Genomic DNA, 18,572 nt, shown 5'->3' with positions numbered 1-18,572 from the left:
GCCCTTGCACATGCATGCACGCACACAAAAGCCCACTAAATTCATCGGCAACCCGAGCTCCAGATACAAATATCTGACACAAACAGGCAGCTTCAGCACCCATGATCCTTTTGGAGCCCTTCTTACTCAAAGAACCCTCTTGAAACCTGATTCCGATACTTGGTCACCATGAGCCGGTCTCTAGCCATCTGCAGCCCTAGTGAGTCCCTTCTCTACAAGTTGCCCGCAGCCTGTGAGCACCTTGCTAGCTTGCTGCCATGGTCACCTTTCCAGTAGGGTTATCATCTCTGATCCTCTTTTTCAATGAGGTTGTTCCCCGCCCCCCCCCACCACCTGTTTCTGGTGCTTTGCGCCTGACCTTTGCAAACTCCCATGGCCACTGCTGAGTACAGACCTCTACAATAGCAGGATTTTACTTATAAATACTGTTGGCCCTTTAAAAGGCCGTATAAGCCTGTACAGAGTTGCTGGTATTAGTATCAGGCATCTGAACCCTGTGGAGCAGCACTAAGCCTCCACTCTCCCAGGCTGCACCAGTGGCAGCCTTACTGTTACAGCATCTCTGTTACCTATACTGTGTTCCAAACTAGCTCAATCACAAAAGTTTGGAGGTAGCTAGCTGGTGCATTTTCTTGGCCATTGCATTAATGTGGGTGGACCCGGACAGGTCACTGGAGATGTTCACCCTGATTATCTTAAAGCTATTAATTAGCTCCATCTCAGTGATGTTGGTGCAGACTAGGGAGTGAGCTCTGCCCCTCTTCTGGATGTCTATGATCAACTTCTTGGACTTTCTGACCTTAAGAAAGAGGCTGTTGTTCTGGCACCAAGCCACTAGTCCCTCTATCTCTCTACTGTACCCTGATTCATCATTGTGAGAAATCCCGTCCATGATGAGGGAGTCACATGCAAATTTATAGATGAGTGTACAGGGAGCAACTTAGAGGACTGAGTACACAGCCTTATGGGACCCAGTGTTGAGGATGATCATGGAGAAGGTACTGTCACCAATCCTCACTGATTGTGTTCTGTGGGATAGGAAATCGTGGATCCAATTGCAGAGAGCGGTGCTGAGGCCAAGGCCATGGAACTTGAGGATGAGTTCGTTTAGAACTATTGTGCTCTAGGCTGAGCTATAGTTGATGAATAGTAGTCTAATGTAGGTGTTCTCCTTGTCCAGATGTTCCAAGATGGAGTGTAGGGTCAGGGTGATGGCATCTGCTGGGGACCTGTTTCATGGCTGGGAGGATGAAGTTGATATGAGCCATGACCAACCTCTCAAAACACTTCATGATGGTGGATGTCAGAGCCATTGGCTGCAGGTCATTTAGACCGATCACTGCATTGTTCTTCAGCACCAGGATGACAGTGGCCTTCTTGAAGTAGCTGGGTCCTTCAGCCCATTGGAGAGAGAGAGGTTGAAGGTGCCTGTGAATACTCCAACCAGTTGGACTACACAGGCATAGAGGATACATTCAGGGACTCCATCTGGTCCAGTCACTTTCCACGGGCTCAGTCTCGAGAAGGCCGATCTGACATCTGCAGTGGTGGGTCTGCTCAAGGTAGGGGAGGCTCTCTGGCCAGCATGAAGCAAGTGTAGAATGCATTGACCTCATCGGGGTGGGGGGGTGGGGTGGGGGAGAATGTGCTGTTGTTTGCTACACTGTCCAGTTTCTCTTGATTGCCCATGATTGCGTGCTTGCTCTGTCATAAGAACCTCAGCAGAATGATGCCATTTTTTTCTCTGACAGAATGCTTTAGGTTCCAATTCCACATATTCCTTGTTCTTCCTGAGGTTGTGAAATGCGTCATAGAAAATGCTGTCTTTTTTTCTGTCCCGTAAGTCGACTATTGACATCAGAAAAGCATTGAAGCTCACTTGGTATTGGTACTGCCAAGGTTATTATGTAAAATATCTGTAAATGAAATGGCAAGAGAGTGACTAAAAAAAAACAGATTGGATGGTGGAAATCTAAATTTAAAACATAAAATGCCGGAGAAACACAGCAGGTTAGTCGTCACCTTTATTTATCGTTCATTACCATGCTCACACGATAAAGTCGAGATAGTGTTTCTCCAGCACCATAGAGCATATTTACATATGTTAATATGTTAGAATACGTTAAACACAGTGAAATATTAAAATATTAAGATGTATACAGTAAAAGTCCACAGTACAGTATTCACATATGTTCTGGAAATTCAGGAGCCTGATGGCTTGGGGGGAAACCTCCTACCAGATGGCAGAAGGGAGAACAGTTTACATGAGGGGTGTGTGGAGTCCTTCACAATGTTTACTGCCTTTCACCTGCATTGTGTGTTGTAGATGTTCCTCATGGCAGGAAGAGCCCCCAATGATCTTTTTCGCCGATTTCACTATCCTCTGCAGGGTCTTGAGGTCTAAGGTGGTACAGCTTCCAAACCAGGGAGTGATGCAGTTGCACAGGATGCTCTCAATACATTCTCTGTAGAATATAGTGAGGATGGAGGGTGGGAGATGAACTTTCCTCAGCCCTCGCAGGAAGTAGAGACTCTTCTGGGCTTTCTTGACTATATCAAACTGCATCTGTAGAGAGAGAACAGTTAGCATTTCAAGTTGATCAGCTTTCATGAGAATAGTTTTATGATGCAAAATTTCAGCAGAAGGAAGTTTATAATTTTAAGGTGCTACCAACAGGCAGCTGGATTGGTTGGGCACATGCCATTTAAATATTTTAACACAGAGAAGTAAAAAATCATCTTTTTTTAAAACATCAATTAGTGATAAAATAATGTAAATTTAAGGTTTTGAAGGTGGCACGACTGGTTTGAAACACGTTGACCAAACCACCATTCTGCACGATATAAATTGTTGCTTAGATAATGTATCAAGGATATGATTGTGTTGGAGGAAGGGCAGAAAAACCTTAGTGGAATAGAGTCACAATCACACAGCATAGAAAAAGGCCCTTTGGCCCAACTTTCCCATGTTGACCAAAATATTCCACCCACAGTAGTCCCTCTTGCCTACGTTTGGCCCATATCCCTCTGAAGCCATCCTATCCATGCATCTGTCCAGTTACTTTTCTTAAACATTGCAATAGTATCTGCCTCAATGACCACCTCTGGAAGGCCATTCCATACACCCACTACCCTCTGTGTGAAATTCTCCCCTCCATCCATGATCTCTAGTTACTGATTTTCCCCTACTCTGGTTAAAAGACTCTGCATTCACCCAATATATTCTCATGATTTTGTCTCTTTCCATGGAATCGCTCCTCATCCTCCTGCTCTCCATGGAACAAAGCCCTAGCCAGCTCAATCTCTCCCTATAGCTCAGGCCTCCAAGTCCTGGGAATATCTTCATAAATCTTCTCTGCACCCTCTCAAACTTGACAGCATCTTTCCTATTGCACAGTGACTAAAACAGAACATAATACTTACCAATGTCTATACAACTGTAACATGACCTCCCTCCTTCTATGCTCAGTACTCTGATAAAGGCCAAAGTGCCAAAAGCCTTTATGAACACCTTATGTACCAGTGACACCATTTTCAAGGTTCTAGGTAACTACTCTGAGCTCTCTATGCCCTACCACACTTCCCATATCCCTATCATTCTCTGTATAGGCCTTAGCCTATAGACTTCCCAAAATGCAACAGCTCACATTTCTCTGTATTAAATTCCATCAACCATTCCTCTGGCCAACTGCTCAATTGATCAAGATCCTGCTGCAATCTTTGGCAGCCATCTTTGCTATTGACAATACCAGACACTTACATAGCTGCAGCCAAGACGAGGAGAACCCTATCCAAGGTGAACCCACACAAGTCAGTGGAATCAGATAACCTACCTGGTTGGGTACTGAAGGAATGTGCATACCAATGGACAGAGGACTTCATGGACATCTTCAACATCTTGCTATAGCAGTCCATCATTCCTGCAGGGTTCAAGACAACCACCATCATCCCAGTACCCAAGAGGGTGACAATAAAAGGTCTCAATGACTACTGCTCTTTGTCACTGACTTCCACTATTATGAAATGCTTCTAGTGTCAGGTGATGGAATGCACCAAAGCACACCTCCCAGAAATGCTGGACTCATTTCAATTCAACTATAGACTGTTCCACAGACGATGCTATTGCCTTTTCCCTTCACTCCGTCCTGACCCATCTGGAGAATGGTACCTCATAAGCCAGGCTGCTGTTCATTGACCTGCTCGGCATTTAATACGATTATTCCTTAGAAGCTAATGGAGAAGCTATCCTCGCTAGGACTCAACTGTAACTGGATCCTAGAGTTCCTAATGGAAAGACCACAGTCTGGGTTGGTAGCAGAACATCAAGCATTGGTACACTCAGCACTGGTGCACCTCAGGGCTGTGTGCTCACTCTACTGACCCATGGCTGCTTCGCCAGATCCAGCTCCAACAGTGTCATCAAATTTGCAGATGACGCAACAGTAGTTGGGCCTCATCACCAACAACGATGAGTCACACTACAGAGAAAAGGTGGAAAATCTCATGAAACTAAGTTTCATTGTGGACCAGGTGAAGCAGATGATTGTGAACTTCAGGAGGACCAGGAATGACCATGCTCCACTACACATCAACAACTCTGTAGCAGAGAGAGTGGAGAGTTCTTTGGAGTTTAGTTAACTAGTAACCTATTGTAGACATGCAACATCTCCTCTCTTGTCAGGAAGGTGTAACAGCAACTGCACTTCCTGAGAAGACTCAAGCAGGCAAGGCTACCGATCACCATTATGTCAACATTCAGTAGGAGATCTATTGAGACTGTCCTGGCCGGCTGCACCACAGTGTGATACAGTTGCTGCAGAAAAATGGATTGGAGGTCAATCCACAGGACCATAAGAGCGGTAGAGAGGATCACTAGAGTCTCCCTCCCCTCCTCTGATGTGATCTACCAGGATAATTGTCTGAAGAGGGCGCGCAAAATTATTGAGGCCCCTTCCACCCTGCACCCAGCATCTTTCAGCTGCTCCCATCAGGGAAGTGACACAGGTGTAACAAAGCCAGCACCATTAGGCTAAGGAGTAGCATGGACAGTGAGAATGCTGAATGATCAAAGGAACTGCTCACACTAACCATCCAAGTCTCTCACATTTGTGAAAAACTATTTATTTATTTCTGTTGTGTGTTATGTCTGATTGTATGTCTCCGTGTTTTTCCACCAAGGACCAGAGAACACTATTTCATTGGGTTGTACTTGTACAATCAGATGACAATAATCATTATACCATGCATGTTTTCATCTGAATTATTGATGTAGATGTCAAACAGCAAGTGGGCCCAGCATCAAACCCTATGTGGCACACCACTAGTTACAGGCCTACAGTTCAAGAAACAACTTTCCACTAGTACCTCTGCTTTCTGACATGAAGCCAATTTTCCACCTAATGTTCAGGAAGATGAGAAACCTCCATTATAGGGATAAATTAGAAAATTATTGAATTGTTCTCTAAGAAGAAGTAGAATAATTATTAGGTGCAACTGTTCAGAATTATCAAAGATTTAGAGAAGGTGAATAATGAAAGACATTTTCCATTGGCAGGAGAAAGAACAAAAGAGCACAGATATCATAAGATTTAGGCAAAAGAACCAAGAGTGGCAAGAGGATAAACTTTCCACAGTGAATAATTTTGATGTAGGATTAAATTTCCTGAGATGGGAGTTAATCATGTGTTTTAAAAGGGATTTGATATCTGTGGGCGGAAAAAAGAGATTGTAGGGTGCCAGAAATGGGACTGTGGAATAAGGCTGGCTGGATTCCTCGTAAAGAAAGCCAGCAGGGCTTGATGGGCTGAATAGTCTCCTTTCACACTGAAACACTGCTATTAATTCTAATGCTGTTGCTCACACTGAACAGCTGAAGTGGCTGATCAAGTAATCCTTTTCAGTATATGTAGACTTCCTTTTGCAATCTGATTATGATTGAATGCTTAATTGTACAAGGTATGTGTCCCACACCTACCCTGTTTCTTCACCATCGTACAATTTGGCAGCACTTTCATTTTTAAACATATTAATTAAAATAAATTAAATGAAGACTGAGGAGGACAGTACTTGGCTTTGAGTTAACATCGCATGATGGACAAATGAAGGGTTGTCAGCAACTCTTTTAATTCTTTGGGAAAAAACATCAGATATCTGACAAAATGCAGGCTTGAAACATATTTATTAAACTATTCTGACCACTGTAAAGAGATTATTCCTTCTGTCATGTTGGCACGTGAGGAATTTCTGGGGAGGTGTCAACTTTCCGTCTATATTAGAGCAACAATGTCTTTGGTCTTTGGCTTGGCTTCGTGGATGAAGATTTATGGAGGGGTATGTCCACGTAGAAAGTAGGGAAAAACATTTTGCCACTATTAGTAATGCTTTGATCACCAATATCTGTTGTTTGTGTTTTTGTATTTTATGTGTGTGAGTACAGATGTACTCACTTAGTAGTGAGCTGGCATGAGACGTACTGATTGAATTATTTGTCAACAGCCAGGACTTTCTGTGTGATGGCTGTCATCAAACCTTCACAACTATACTGGAAACAGTGGTGTTAAGTGGAGTTTACTTTACTTTTTCAGCATCTCACCATAAGTGGAGTTGGAACTACTGAAAAAGGTGCTATTACTTTGGAGTTGACTCTACCCATGGGACCTGATTCATCTCCAAGGCGAGAGACAGCCAAGTGCTGACATTTGGTGAAAATATCCTTAAGTAAATGATTTAGCTGCCCCAGATGGACTTCAGTAAGCAAATGATGGGTGGTCATCTACTTTGGATGCAGTGAATATAGATCAGAATACTTTCCAAATGGCATGAAGCTAGGAGCTGCAGTGAGAGCTTTAAGATACCCAAGTACGGAAATCAAATAGATTCAATAATTCATTAGTCAATGGAATCTTGACCTGTATTTCCAGTGAACAGGAATAAGGGATCAGAAGATGTATTACAGCTGCAGAAAGACCTGCTTAGACCCTGTCAAGTGTGCTGTATTCTGAGCACTGATTCCCATCAGGTATGTTGGCCAAACAGAGGATGTTAGCAGGGTCATCAATTGAAAGGGTTACGTTTTGAGGTGGCTGTATATGCTAAGTTCTGCTCAACATAGACCATGAGGTGAGGCATACAAGTTGATTATGGGAATAGTCAGACAGGAATATTTCCCAGGGCAAACGATGTAACATTTAAAGTTGAACAAGGTGATGAGAGGCTAGATTAGAAGGCACAAATTTACAAATTATGGTTGAAATCTAGAATTACTACCCCTATTTTGGATGTTTTTGACCATGCTAAATGTGCTTCAACAGGTTTCTTTGTCCTTCATTGACACTGGCATGAGGGAAAAAATATCTGAGGTGATAGGGGGAGGGAAGAGCTCTCTGAATGGAGAGGAAAGGCTGTGGAGAGTTGGAAAAAAGGTGATGGAGGGATGGGTAAGATGACGGCAAACCACTTCATTTCTGCGGACCACTCACACGCTGACATGTCTGTCCATGGAATCATGCACTGCCAAACCAGGGCCACTGGTAAATTGGAGGTGCAACACCTAATATTCCGTATGAGCACTCTCCAACCTGATGGCATTAACATTGAATTCTCTTGCTTCTATGAGACACACCCCTCTCTTGACCATGCCTTTGTCTCTTTTGCTCTCCCCCCCACCCACCATTTTATTCAGGCATCTGTCTGCTTTTTGCTCATACCTTGGTGGCGTTCGTTATGTATCTTTATCTTTGCTACATAAAGAACACTGCATGACTTGCTGAGTTTCTCCAGCATTTTTGTGTAAATAATAGATTCACAGTTGAAGAACTAAAAGGATAAAGGTTTAATTACAGAGCACCAAACTCTCCATATCAACACTTCCTGAGCTCTTCATAAACAACAGGTACTTTTGAAGTAATACACAACCAGACTATATGTTCCTTGGATCTGTGGCATGTTGTCTGTGTGTCTTTCTGGATTAACCACTACGCCAACTGTGCAGGTTGGTGAGTAAATTGGATGCTGTGAATTGGCTCTAGTGCATCAGTGAGAAGTAGAATCAGAGGGTGATGTGAGGAGAATGAAACATGTGATGTGTGCTGTGTGCATGAGATCTGCAGAGCTTGGGTGGGCTGAGAGCCCACTCAAGGAGACTCAAGGAGATACTGCAGGGGTGTGGAGGACAATGCTCCTGCTTTTCAAGGTGGTGCCCTTCCAGCTGTCAGTCATACAGTCTTACAGCACAAAAATAGGGCTCTTTGTCCCAACATCTTGACCAAGTTGACATAACCTGCCACAAAACCAAATCTGGTGGAGTGGGGGACAGCAAAGCTTTACTCCCAGATGAACTCAATGCCTTCTATGTGATTTGATACAAGAACAAGGAAAAGCCACAGTGCACCCCCATGTCCCCCTAATGATCTTCTACTCTCAGTATCTGAGAATGATATGCATTCTTCCAGGAGAGAGAATCCAAGGAAAGCATCCAATCTGGATGGAGTACCTGGCTGAGCACTGAAAACCTGTGCTGACCAACTTGCCAATTTATTCACAGATATCTTCAACACCTTACTTTGATTGGGCATGGTACCCACTTGTTTGAAGCAGGCCTCAATCCTACCTATGCCTGAGAAGAGTGCAGTAATTTGCCTAAATGACGACCAACCAGTGGCACTTGCATCCACAGTGATGAAATGTTTTGAGAGGCTGCTTTTGAAGTATGGCATCTCCTGTCTGAATGGTGACGTGGATCAATTCTAATTTGCCTACTGCAGCAATAGGTCGATGGCAGTTGCCATCTCACTGCCTCTACAAAGTCCTGGAACATCTGGACAGCGAAGACGCACCATCATCTTCCCCTCAAAACTGATCACCAAACTCCAAGGTCTGGGCCTCAAAACCCCACTGTTTAATTTGATCCTGGATTTCCTCACTTCCAGACCATTATTAGAGAGGATTAGTAAGAACATCTCCTCCACAATCTTAATCAGTATCAGAGTACCACATGACTGCATTCTTCGCCCCCTGCTCTACTTGCTTTATATCTATGACTTTGAAAGGTGTATAAGTGTCACAAGAATTATACTACCAGGTTCAGGAACAATTGCTACCCCTCCACCATTTGACTTCTAAACAGAAAACTCAATTAGTGACTTATTTAAGGGCTTCATCTTTGGACATTATTAATTATTTAATATTTATTTTCAGTGCTGCACATTTCTCTCTTCTGTATATGTATCTTTTCTTGAGTATAATTATTTGCATTACTCATAGGTAGAAGTTCTGCCTGGCCTGCAGGAGAAAGAGCGTCAGGGTTGTATATGATCTCATGGTGCACAGTGCTTCACAGAAGTGTTGGTTTGGATGTCTCCAGAATGGGATTGAGTTTAGATAACACGACGTTGCAGTTTGACACAATTTCTGTCACTGGATTGAGCTTGGGGTCATTTTTACCATGTCGCACACATCAGTTAGCATGCTTCTGATGGTTAAATCAAGACAAATAAATAATAGCAACACAAGCTGGCATGAATGCAGGAACTTCCAGCTTTATCAAGGTGCATAATGTGCAAGGCCCCCAGCTCTCTGGAGTTTCTAATCTCACTTAGCTTGTCCATATCCTTTTGTACCCTCTTTATATCCCTTGATACCCACAATTCAGTGTCTTCAAAAAACTTGAAAACATGATATTTCCTTCCGGCAGTTACTAAAGGTCATGAAAAGCCTGAAGCTTCTGCAGCCACAACGAGCCTCAGATTGGATTTTCTCTCTTCTGAGCTACTACTGCTCTTCCCACTCCCACCCAATCCCATTTTCATCCCCTTTCCCATGCATCCCCACCCATTCGCAATCCTCTCCCTCTCTAGTTATATCCTCTTTCACTTGGGTTGTCAACAGAAAAACACAAAAACTGCAGGGGCTGATATTTTGAGTGAACAAAGAGAAAGAGGAAGGACTTCGTAGGCATGACAACGCCCATGGAAAGAGTTTGTGGGCTTGGCAACATGAGCTTTGGAAATATCCATGACAAGTGAACAAATAAAAATGGGGACACACAGAACTTCTTGTCTACAAAGGCGATCCTGAGTTCCCGGTTGATGCCATTTCAGCTCCCAAGTTAAGTCAAGTTTATTGTCATCTTCTTTGGCTTGGCTTCGCGGACGAAGATTTATGGAGGGGTAAATGTCCACGTCAGCTGCAGGCTCGTTTGTGGCTGACAAGTCCGATGCGGGACAGGCAGACACGGTTGCAGCGGTTGCAGGGGAAAATTTGTTGGTTGGGGTTGGATGTTGGGTTTTTCCTCCTTTGTCTTTTGTCAATGAGGTGGGCTCTGCGGTCTTCTTCAAAGGAGGTTGCTGCCCGCCGAACTGTGAGGCGCCAAGATGCACGGTTTGAGGCGATATCAGCTCACTGGCGGTGGTCAATGTGGCAGGCACCAAGAGATTTCTTTAGGCAGTCCTTGTACCTCTTCTTTGGTGCACCTCTGACACGATGGCCAGTGGAGAGCTCGCCATATAACACGATCTTGGGAAGGCGATGGTCCTCCATTCTGGAGACGTGACCTACCCAGCGCAGTTGGATCTTCAACAGCGTGGATTCAATGCTGTCGGCCTTTGCCATCTCGAGTACTTCGATGTTAAGGATGAAGTCGCTCCAATGAATGTTGAGGATGGAGCGGAGACAACGCTGGTGGAAGCGTTCTAGGAGCCGTGGGTGATGCCGGTAGAGGACCCATGATTCGGAGCCGAACAGGAGTGTGGGTTAAGACAACGGCTCTGTATATGCTTATCTTTGTGAGGTTTTTCAGTTGGTTGTTTTTCCAGACTCTTTTGTGTAGTCTTCCAAAGGCGCTATTTGCCTTGGCGAGTCTGTTGTCTATCTCGTTGTCGATCCTTGCATCTGAAGAAATGGTGCAGCCGAGATAGGTAAACTGGTTGACCGTTTTGAGTTTTGTGTGCCCGATGGAGATGTTGGGGGGCTGGTAGTCATGGTGGGGAGCTGGCTGATGGAGGACCTCAGTTTTCTTCAGGCTGACTTCCAGGCCAAACATTTTGGCAGTTTCCGCAAAACAGGACGTCAAGCGCTGAAGAGCTGGCTCTGAATGGACAACTAAAGCGGCATCATCTGCAAAGAGTAGGTCACGGACAAGTTGCTCTGTGTCTTGGTGTGAGCTTGTAGGCGCTTCAGATTGAAGAGACTGCCATCCGTGCGGTACCAGATGTAAACAGCGTCTTCATTGTTGAGGTCTTTCATGGCTTGGTTCAGCATCATGCTGAAGAAGATTAAAAAGAGGGTTGGTGAGTGAACGCAGCCTTGCTTCATGCCATTGTCATCTAACTGTACAAGTATAACCCGAACAAAACAGTGTTCTCCGGTCCTCGGTGCAAAACATGCAGACAGACAACCAGACTTAACTCACATGCAGACAAATAATACCTATGCAGGACAAATATTTTGTTGATACAAATTTTGTTTTGTACATATGAGATTTTCAAATGGTTAGGGTGAACGGTTCCTTTGGTCATTCATCATTCTTACAGCCCGTGGGGGAAAAAAAGTGTTCCTCAGCCAAGTGGTGCTGGCTCGGTCACTCCTGTACCTCTCCCCTTCTTATTCCCACCCCAACTTCCCATTCTTGGTCTTCTCCACTGCCTGAGTGAGTCCCAAGATAGACTGGAGGAACACCCACCTCATGTTTGCTTGGATATTCTACAGCCCAATGGTATGGACATTAGACATAAGAGCATAGAACATGCTCAGTGCAGGTCATTTGATCTTCAATTGTGTGTTGACATACATTAACCTACTCAACAAATGAAACCTTCCCAACCTCACAATATCTCTATTGTGCCAGCCTCCCCCACAACCCCTGGCAATGAATTCCAGGCACCCACTGCTTTCTGTGTAAAATATTTACCCTTGATGTCTCGCCTAAACTTTCCTCCCCTCACCTTGTACAGGTGAGCTCTGGTGTTTGCTACTGTTGCCCCTGTAAAAATTTTTACAATTTCAGGTCGTGAATTCCCTCTCTCTTTTCTGAGCTACTTCCATTCTTCTCACTCCTTCCCAATCCATTTTGGTTCCCTTTACCACCCACCCAAACTAGATCTGCCCATTCTCATCCCCCTCCCTCTCTCATTCCACCCAGCCACATGCTCCCCACAGAATTCTTTCCCTATTCCTCTCCACTCTACCTTGTGTCCATCTGGTCTGTCCTTGCTCAACGTCTCTTCCCAAATGGCTCTCATTATAGCTAAACACTACTGAACTCAGCAGGTCAAGTAGCAATGGTGGGAGAAAAGGAATTGTCGTTTCGAGGCAGAACCCATTATCATTGCATCATAATTATCAACTCCCCTTCTCAGAATCTAGCACCAGCTGCCTTCATCTCCACTTATCACCTTGAGAAATTCATCTTCCACCTGACCCCTTTGTTTCTCTTGCCTCTCTCTCCCCCTTTGTTTGTCAGCCTCTGTCCATCATCTTTCACCTCTCCCTTGTCCACCAATCGCCACTGGCCCCTTTTTGACCCCTTCTCATTGTACTGGCTCTCTCTTCTCCACTGTCTCGGACAATGATGCTGCTCTGCAGAGTTCCTCCAGCAGACTGGTGGTAGCTGAAACAAAAATGAGAGTCTACTTAAGGACACTGACACCGACCGCTTAATTCAGTGACTCAAACAGATATCTCTTGCTTAAATGTCCTGCTCTTTCCCTGTTCTTAATGATACTGGTAATAGCTAAATTAAATTTCTGTGCTTTCAGTAATAAGGGATGAGTAGTGCATAGATCACAGCCTAAGGCCAGAGTAAAATGTAGTGATATTGTAACAAAATCATTATTTTAAATCAAAATAATTGGGTAATACTAAAACTGAACATTTATTTTAGCCAGGTTTTATGTTGTGGTGCACAGTGGGAAGTCAATTAATCTGAAATGGGTTTTTAGAGCTAAATAGATTAGGGGTTCCTTACAGGGGCTAATTAAAGAAATTTTGACTGGTTCAGTGATTTTTTGTTAAAGATTAATTTAATGAACCAAACATGAAGCCTATGTTTTCTCAGAATGTGTCCTTCTGAGGGTTTGTTTGACTAACTGTTAAAGTTTGATCTAACCTGTCAATTTTATTTACTTGCCAGTACTAAACTTTGGATGGTTGATTTTCTAATTCTTGGTCTTCTGAGAGTGAGGAATGAGACAAACCATCCGCAGAGCAGCATTAGTGATCATACGACAGGATGTGACTCTTAGAGTCTAACCCACTACCTGACCCTCCGTCTGACCTCCAAACGTCTGTCTGACCCTCTAACCCTCTGTCTGACACTCCGTCTGACCCTCCATCTGACCCCCAACCCTCTCCTGACTCTCAATCTCACCTTCTGTCTGACACTTTGTCTGACCCTCCATCTGACTCTCTGTCTGACCCTCAATCTGACCTTCCCTCTGACGCTCCTGTTATATGTGGATTGTGGAAGATCTCCCTGTCTGGAACCTAATCTGAAGTCATATCATCTGCCAATCAAGGTTGGACCCTGCCCACCCATTAATGCACAACTTACATCTCATCATTGGTCAGACGCCCAGCTCAGAACCATATAAATTCTAATAGATGCTACCTCTTTCTGATCCTTGGTCCTGACTACGAACGTTGCTCTACGCCAGGTCGCTTAACTGGACATTTCTGGAGGAGTCATTGGTAAGGTGTGCACTGCACTTCAAGTGGGACCGTAGTATTATTTGGCAGTACTTAGCACTGAGTACACCCCCGTCCCCACCTCCATTGGTACAGGGAACCTCGAGTGTGCATTTAAGTCCCTGCCTTAGTAGAGTGTGTTAATAACCATATATTTCTTAACATTAAGCCACACCCCAAGATACAGGGATTGGGAGTGTCTTCTGAAGTCTGTCTGTGAGTGTGTACACGTGCAGGAGAGTGTGATAGGGTAAGCAGCCACCGGTATCAATGTGTCTGCTTACACCATTATAGTATTTAAGTCTTGTATCATGTAGTAGAGGATAGCCGGTCACCGGTATCAGAGTCCAAACTGGATCTGATGTGAATGTCTATATTGACTTATTGAGTAGTTTGAGTGATTATGCACGATTTGATATCTTCTCCTGTTTGATTCCCATGCATACAGTAAAGCTACCTTTTTTGACATGTGTCCAGACTCTTCTCTGTGAACCCACCAAACCTGGTACTATTCACAACACACTTCTGTCTGATTTGTTGTCTGACCCTCTGACCCTACATCTGACGCTCCCTCTGATCCTCCCTCTGACTTTCCAAGTCAAACTCTCCAAGATGCAACAAAATATTTGATACTGTTGTAGAGAAACGATATTGTGTGGCGGCGCACTTTCTCATGGCGAACTGGCTCCCCGTGTAATGCCAAGTGGTGGGGCAGCCAAGGGAAGATGGCGCTGTCAGGGTTTCCCTGCCTCATTTCTCCTGCCCAACATGTGCCTGGGGCAGTGATCATGACATCACAATGCACGAGGTGACTGAGCTCATGCTGCCCTTAAAAGGGCGTGCACTGAATTTGAATAAAACACAGTCATTCAGTGTAGTGACTGAGTCTTTCTTGGGTGTGTCCAGTGCTACATTGGTGACCCCGTTGAGCCCAGACTCCTCTCTGGTCTCAAGAATATGGATCTGGCAGAGATCAACACCGTTGCCATCAAACTGACCCCTTCTGGACCCATCGCCCGCGTACATGGTTCGGGCAGGCGGAGGTGCAGTTTCAACTGAGGAACATTTCAGCAGATGCCACGATGTTCTACCATGTCATGAGTGTGCTGGATGAAGAAATGGCAGCCATGGTGGACGATCTAATACACAACCCACCGGCCGAGGGTAAATATCCTGCCCTCCTTGGCACTTTTGGGCTCTCCCCTCAGCAGTGTGCCTCCAGGCTCCTGCACCTCAATGGGCTTGGGGGCCACACACCATCGACCCTAATGGACGAGATGCTGGCACTGGTGGAGGATCACAAACCTTCTTTCCTATTCCATCAGATCTTCCTCAAGCAGATGCCTGTGGACATCCAACTACTCCTGGCAGATGAGGACTTCATGAATCCACACCGATCGCAGCCTGAGTGGACACCCTTTGGTGCACTAAGAGGGAGAATGAAGCAGTCCTCAGTCAGGCTGCATGACCAAGAGCCAGCCGGCTGCAACACTTCCCCAAGCACAAGCCGGAGGAGCACCATTCCACCTGGTGCTTTTACCATCAGTACTGGGCAGCGCAAGCTCGTAAGTGCCAACAACCATGTGACTACCAGGGGAAATGACCTGGCCAGCCACTGTTGATGGCTGCAAATGCTGGCCACGTGGACAGCCTTCTTCACATTACTGACAAGTCCACCAGCTGACATTTCCTGGTGGACACAGTAGCGGAGCTGAGCATCCTACCCCCCTCCACCCTCGAGACACGTAACCGATCTCATGGTCCATCCCTGCGGCCAGCCAAAGTTTCTGCCATCAAGACCTTCGGTACCCGCAGGGCGCAGATCCAGATCAGGAAAGGCAAATTCCACTGGAAGTTCGCATTAGCCTCAGTGGGTACTGCGTTGCTAGGGGATGACTTCTTGAGGACACACGGACTGTTGGTCGACATGAAGGGCAAGAGGCTGGTCAATGCTCACACATTCTATTTGGTGCACCTGGATGGCACAAACGCCTGCAGGCCCGAGATCGCCGTCATTGCCACTTCCAGGGATGAATGTTTGAACATACTCTATGAGTTCCCCGCCATTCTTCAACTACGATTCAACGCCACCTTACCCCAGCATGGGGTATACCACCATATCTCCATGCAGGGCTCCCACTGCACGCCAAGCCCAGACAATTTCTGCCCGAGAAGCTGCAGCTGGCAAAGGAGGAGTTTTCCCAGCTGTAGGAGTTGGGAATTGTCCGTCACTTGGACAGTGCCTGGGCATCCTCTCTCCACATGGCCCCCACATCCTCCGGGGGCTGGAGACCCTGCAGCGATTACTGGCGTTTGAACAATGCAACCACACCAGACAGGTACCCGGTTCCACACATTCAAGACTTCTCAGCCAATCTCCCCGCCGCACAACTCTTCTCCAAGGTCAATCTGGTGTGGGGGTATCATCAGATCCTGGTCCATCCAAGGACTTCGGCAAGAAGGCAATCATCACCCACTCTGGCCTCTTTGAATTCCTGCATATCCCTTTTGGACTCAAGAACACGGCCCAGACTTTTCAGCGCCTCATGGACGCAGTGGGTAGGGACTTCAACTTTATGTTTATCTACCTGGATGATATCCTTATCACCAGCCACAACCGCGAAAAGAACAAGGTCCACCTCCATACCCTGTTTGCCCGACTGGTGGAATTTGGCCTCACAGTCAATGTGGCCAAGTGCCAGTTCGGCAAGCAGTTGCTGCAGTTCCTGGGGCACACCATTTCGGCAGCAAGTGCTACCCCGGCTCCAGAGAAGGTCATGGCCTTCCAGCAGTTCCCCAAGCCAACCATCCTCAAGGGCCTGCAGGAGTTCATGGAAATGGCAAATTTTTATCATTGGTTCATCACCGGCACCGCCTGCACCATGCGACCACTGTTCGCATTGATCACCACTAAAGAGAAAGTCCTGACCTGGTCGGAGGAGGCAGAGACTGCTTTTGCTGCAACAAAGGGGCCCCTTGCCAATGCAACTCTCTTGGTGCACCCACGCCCGGAGGCACACACGGTGCTCTTGGTAGATGCCTCAGCCATGGCGGTAGGGGGTGTACTCAAGCAGTAGCTCAATGGACAGTGGCGCCCACTGGCCTTCTTTAGCAAACAGCTGCTCCTGCTGGAGCTCAAGTACAGTGCTTTCGACCGGGAGCTCCTGGTGCTGTACCTGGCCATCCGGCACTTTCGATACTTTCTGGAGGGCAGGCCCTTCACAGTGTTCACGGACCACAAGCCCCTTACTCGTGATGGCCAAAATTCATGGTTGGCTTGCCAGCAGCACCACCTCTCCTACGTGTCGGAGTTCACCACCAACATCCGGCACAGGGCAGGCAAAGACAACGTCGTGGTGGATGCGCTCTCTTGTCCGGCAATCAACGCTCTCACCCCCAGCCTTGACTACACACAGTTGGCACAGGCCCAGAGCTGAACTCAGTGGAATTCGTATTTGTTCAGCACGGCCCACATACAGCACCTTTACAATGCCCGTACGAAGGTCCATACAAGGTCTTCCAGAGGTCCAGCAGGTCTTTCACTTTGGACGTAGGGGGTAAAGACGAACTTTTCACCGTGGACCATTTAAAGGTGTCGTACGTGGACCCATCATGGCCAGTGCAGACAGCCATGCCAAAAGGCTGGGACCTCCTGCCCAATCGGCGGGATGCATAGCTGGTTCTGGGGAGGGGGGGTTGTGTGGCGGCGCACTCTCTCATGGCGAACCAGCCCTGCATGTAACACCACATGGTGGGGCAGCCATGGGAAGATGACGCTCTCAGGGTTTCTCCCTGCCTCAAGTCTCCTGCCCAGCGTGTGCCTGGGGCAGCGATTATGATGTCACACAATGCACGAGGTGACTGAGCTCATGCTGCCCTTAAAAGGGCTCGCGCTGAATTTGAATAAAAAACAGTCATTAATGACTTTCAATGTGGTGGCTGAGTCTTTCTTGGCTGTGTCCAACACTACAATTGATTATTTTCCAGCCAAATGTATCCTATGTAAATTGCTCACCATCTACCATAAAGTTATAGTTATCATTCCAATCTTTTTTCTTGAGGAGCTTTCAAAATTTCCAGTGAAGTCAGTGAACAGTTTTCCTTAGAGCCAGAGGCTGGCACCAACATCCCCAGCTTGTAGCTTGCTTCACTGTTGTCCTGGAATTCCTCACTCTCTCTAGACCATGGGGTGAAGAACCACTTGATGAACTGGAGATGTATTTTATCTTAAGTTTACGTTTATTTGTCACATCATTCCCAGTCCAGTGAGAAGGGTTCTTTGCAAACAGTATAACAGGTTAGCTCCATTCTTAAAGATGAAGAGCTTAGTTTACAGAGCATAGAGATATCATGAAATAAAAGTTCAATTAGGTCCTATTGAGGACAGCATGAGAGTACATTGACAAAGGGCTCAGATCCGAAATATTGTTTGCGCTTTGCTTTCTATTGATGCTGTGTGGCTTGCTGAGTTTCTCCAATTTTGTGCATTCAGTGAGAGTATTGTTATGGAGTTCATTCAGGAGCCTGATGACTGTGGGGTAGAAAATGACTTTAAGCCTGTTGGAGTGTGCTTTCACACTCCTGAGGTTTGCCCTTGTTGAGAGGAGAAGAGAGTGAGCCCAGGGTGAGATGAATCATTCTGTACGTTGGCTTCCTTTTGTAGATGTAGATGGTCCATGGAAGGGAGATCAGTTTGCGTGGTTCTGAGCTATGTTCATTACCTTCTTCTTCAGTAGATCAGTTCCCATCCAACACTGTGATATATCCATCAAGCATGCTTTTGAAGTGAAATTGATGAAGAACAGAGGTTCATGCAGAACTTCCTCTGTCTGCTGAGAAAGTAAAGTCCAAGCAGATAAATCGGCAGTGTGATCAGTAAGTATTCTTTTGGA

The 18,572-nt window shown here is 45.9% G+C and overlaps 1 protein-coding gene across 2 annotated transcripts; it reads right to left on the bottom strand.

Annotated features, from left to right (window-relative positions):
- Positions 1-490: 490 nt before the first annotated feature.
- On the bottom strand, positions 491-17,487 carry LOC138755097 (uncharacterized). 2 transcript variants are annotated; one of them, XM_069920397.1, is made up of 4 exons: positions 14,138-17,487; positions 12,479-12,604; positions 2,309-2,566; positions 491-1,916 (listed from the first exon to the last, which is right to left on the bottom strand). In XM_069920397.1, the coding sequence occupies exons 1-4, from the start codon at positions 14,147-14,149 to the stop codon at positions 1,809-1,811; spliced, it is 504 nt and encodes a 167-aa protein (XP_069776498.1). In that variant the 5' UTR covers positions 14,150-17,487; the 3' UTR covers positions 491-1,808. The 2 variants fall into 2 exon arrangements, with proteins under 2 accessions (XP_069776498.1, XP_069776493.1); XM_069920392.1 differs by having other exon boundaries at positions 14,348-17,487.
- Positions 17,488-18,572: the final 1,085 nt, after the last annotated feature.

The sequence above is a fragment of the Narcine bancroftii genome, chromosome 1 (genome assembly GCF_036971445.1).
Source record: "Narcine bancroftii isolate sNarBan1 chromosome 1, sNarBan1.hap1, whole genome shotgun sequence".
In the NCBI taxonomy this organism is placed as follows: domain Eukaryota; kingdom Metazoa; phylum Chordata; class Chondrichthyes; order Torpediniformes; family Narcinidae; genus Narcine; species Narcine bancroftii.
The sequence above is the reverse complement of the archived record's forward strand: the minus strand, read 5'-3'. Positions and strand labels throughout refer to the sequence as shown.

Bases quoted from the DNA above. Each gene is read 5' to 3' on its own strand.
- LOC138755097 (XM_069920392.1), bottom strand. From the start codon at position 14,470: ATGATCACTGCCCCAGGCACATGTTGGGCAGGAGAAATGAGGCAGGGA. The intron at 12,605-14,347 runs GTGCGCCGCCAC...TTTTTGTTTCAG, and splicing joins AGCCAGTTCGCCATGAGAAA to CTACCACCAGTCTGCTGGAG. The intron at 1,917-2,308 runs GTGAAAGGCAGT...TTTCATTTACAG, and splicing joins ATCTACAACACACAATGCAG to ATATTTTACATAATAACCTT.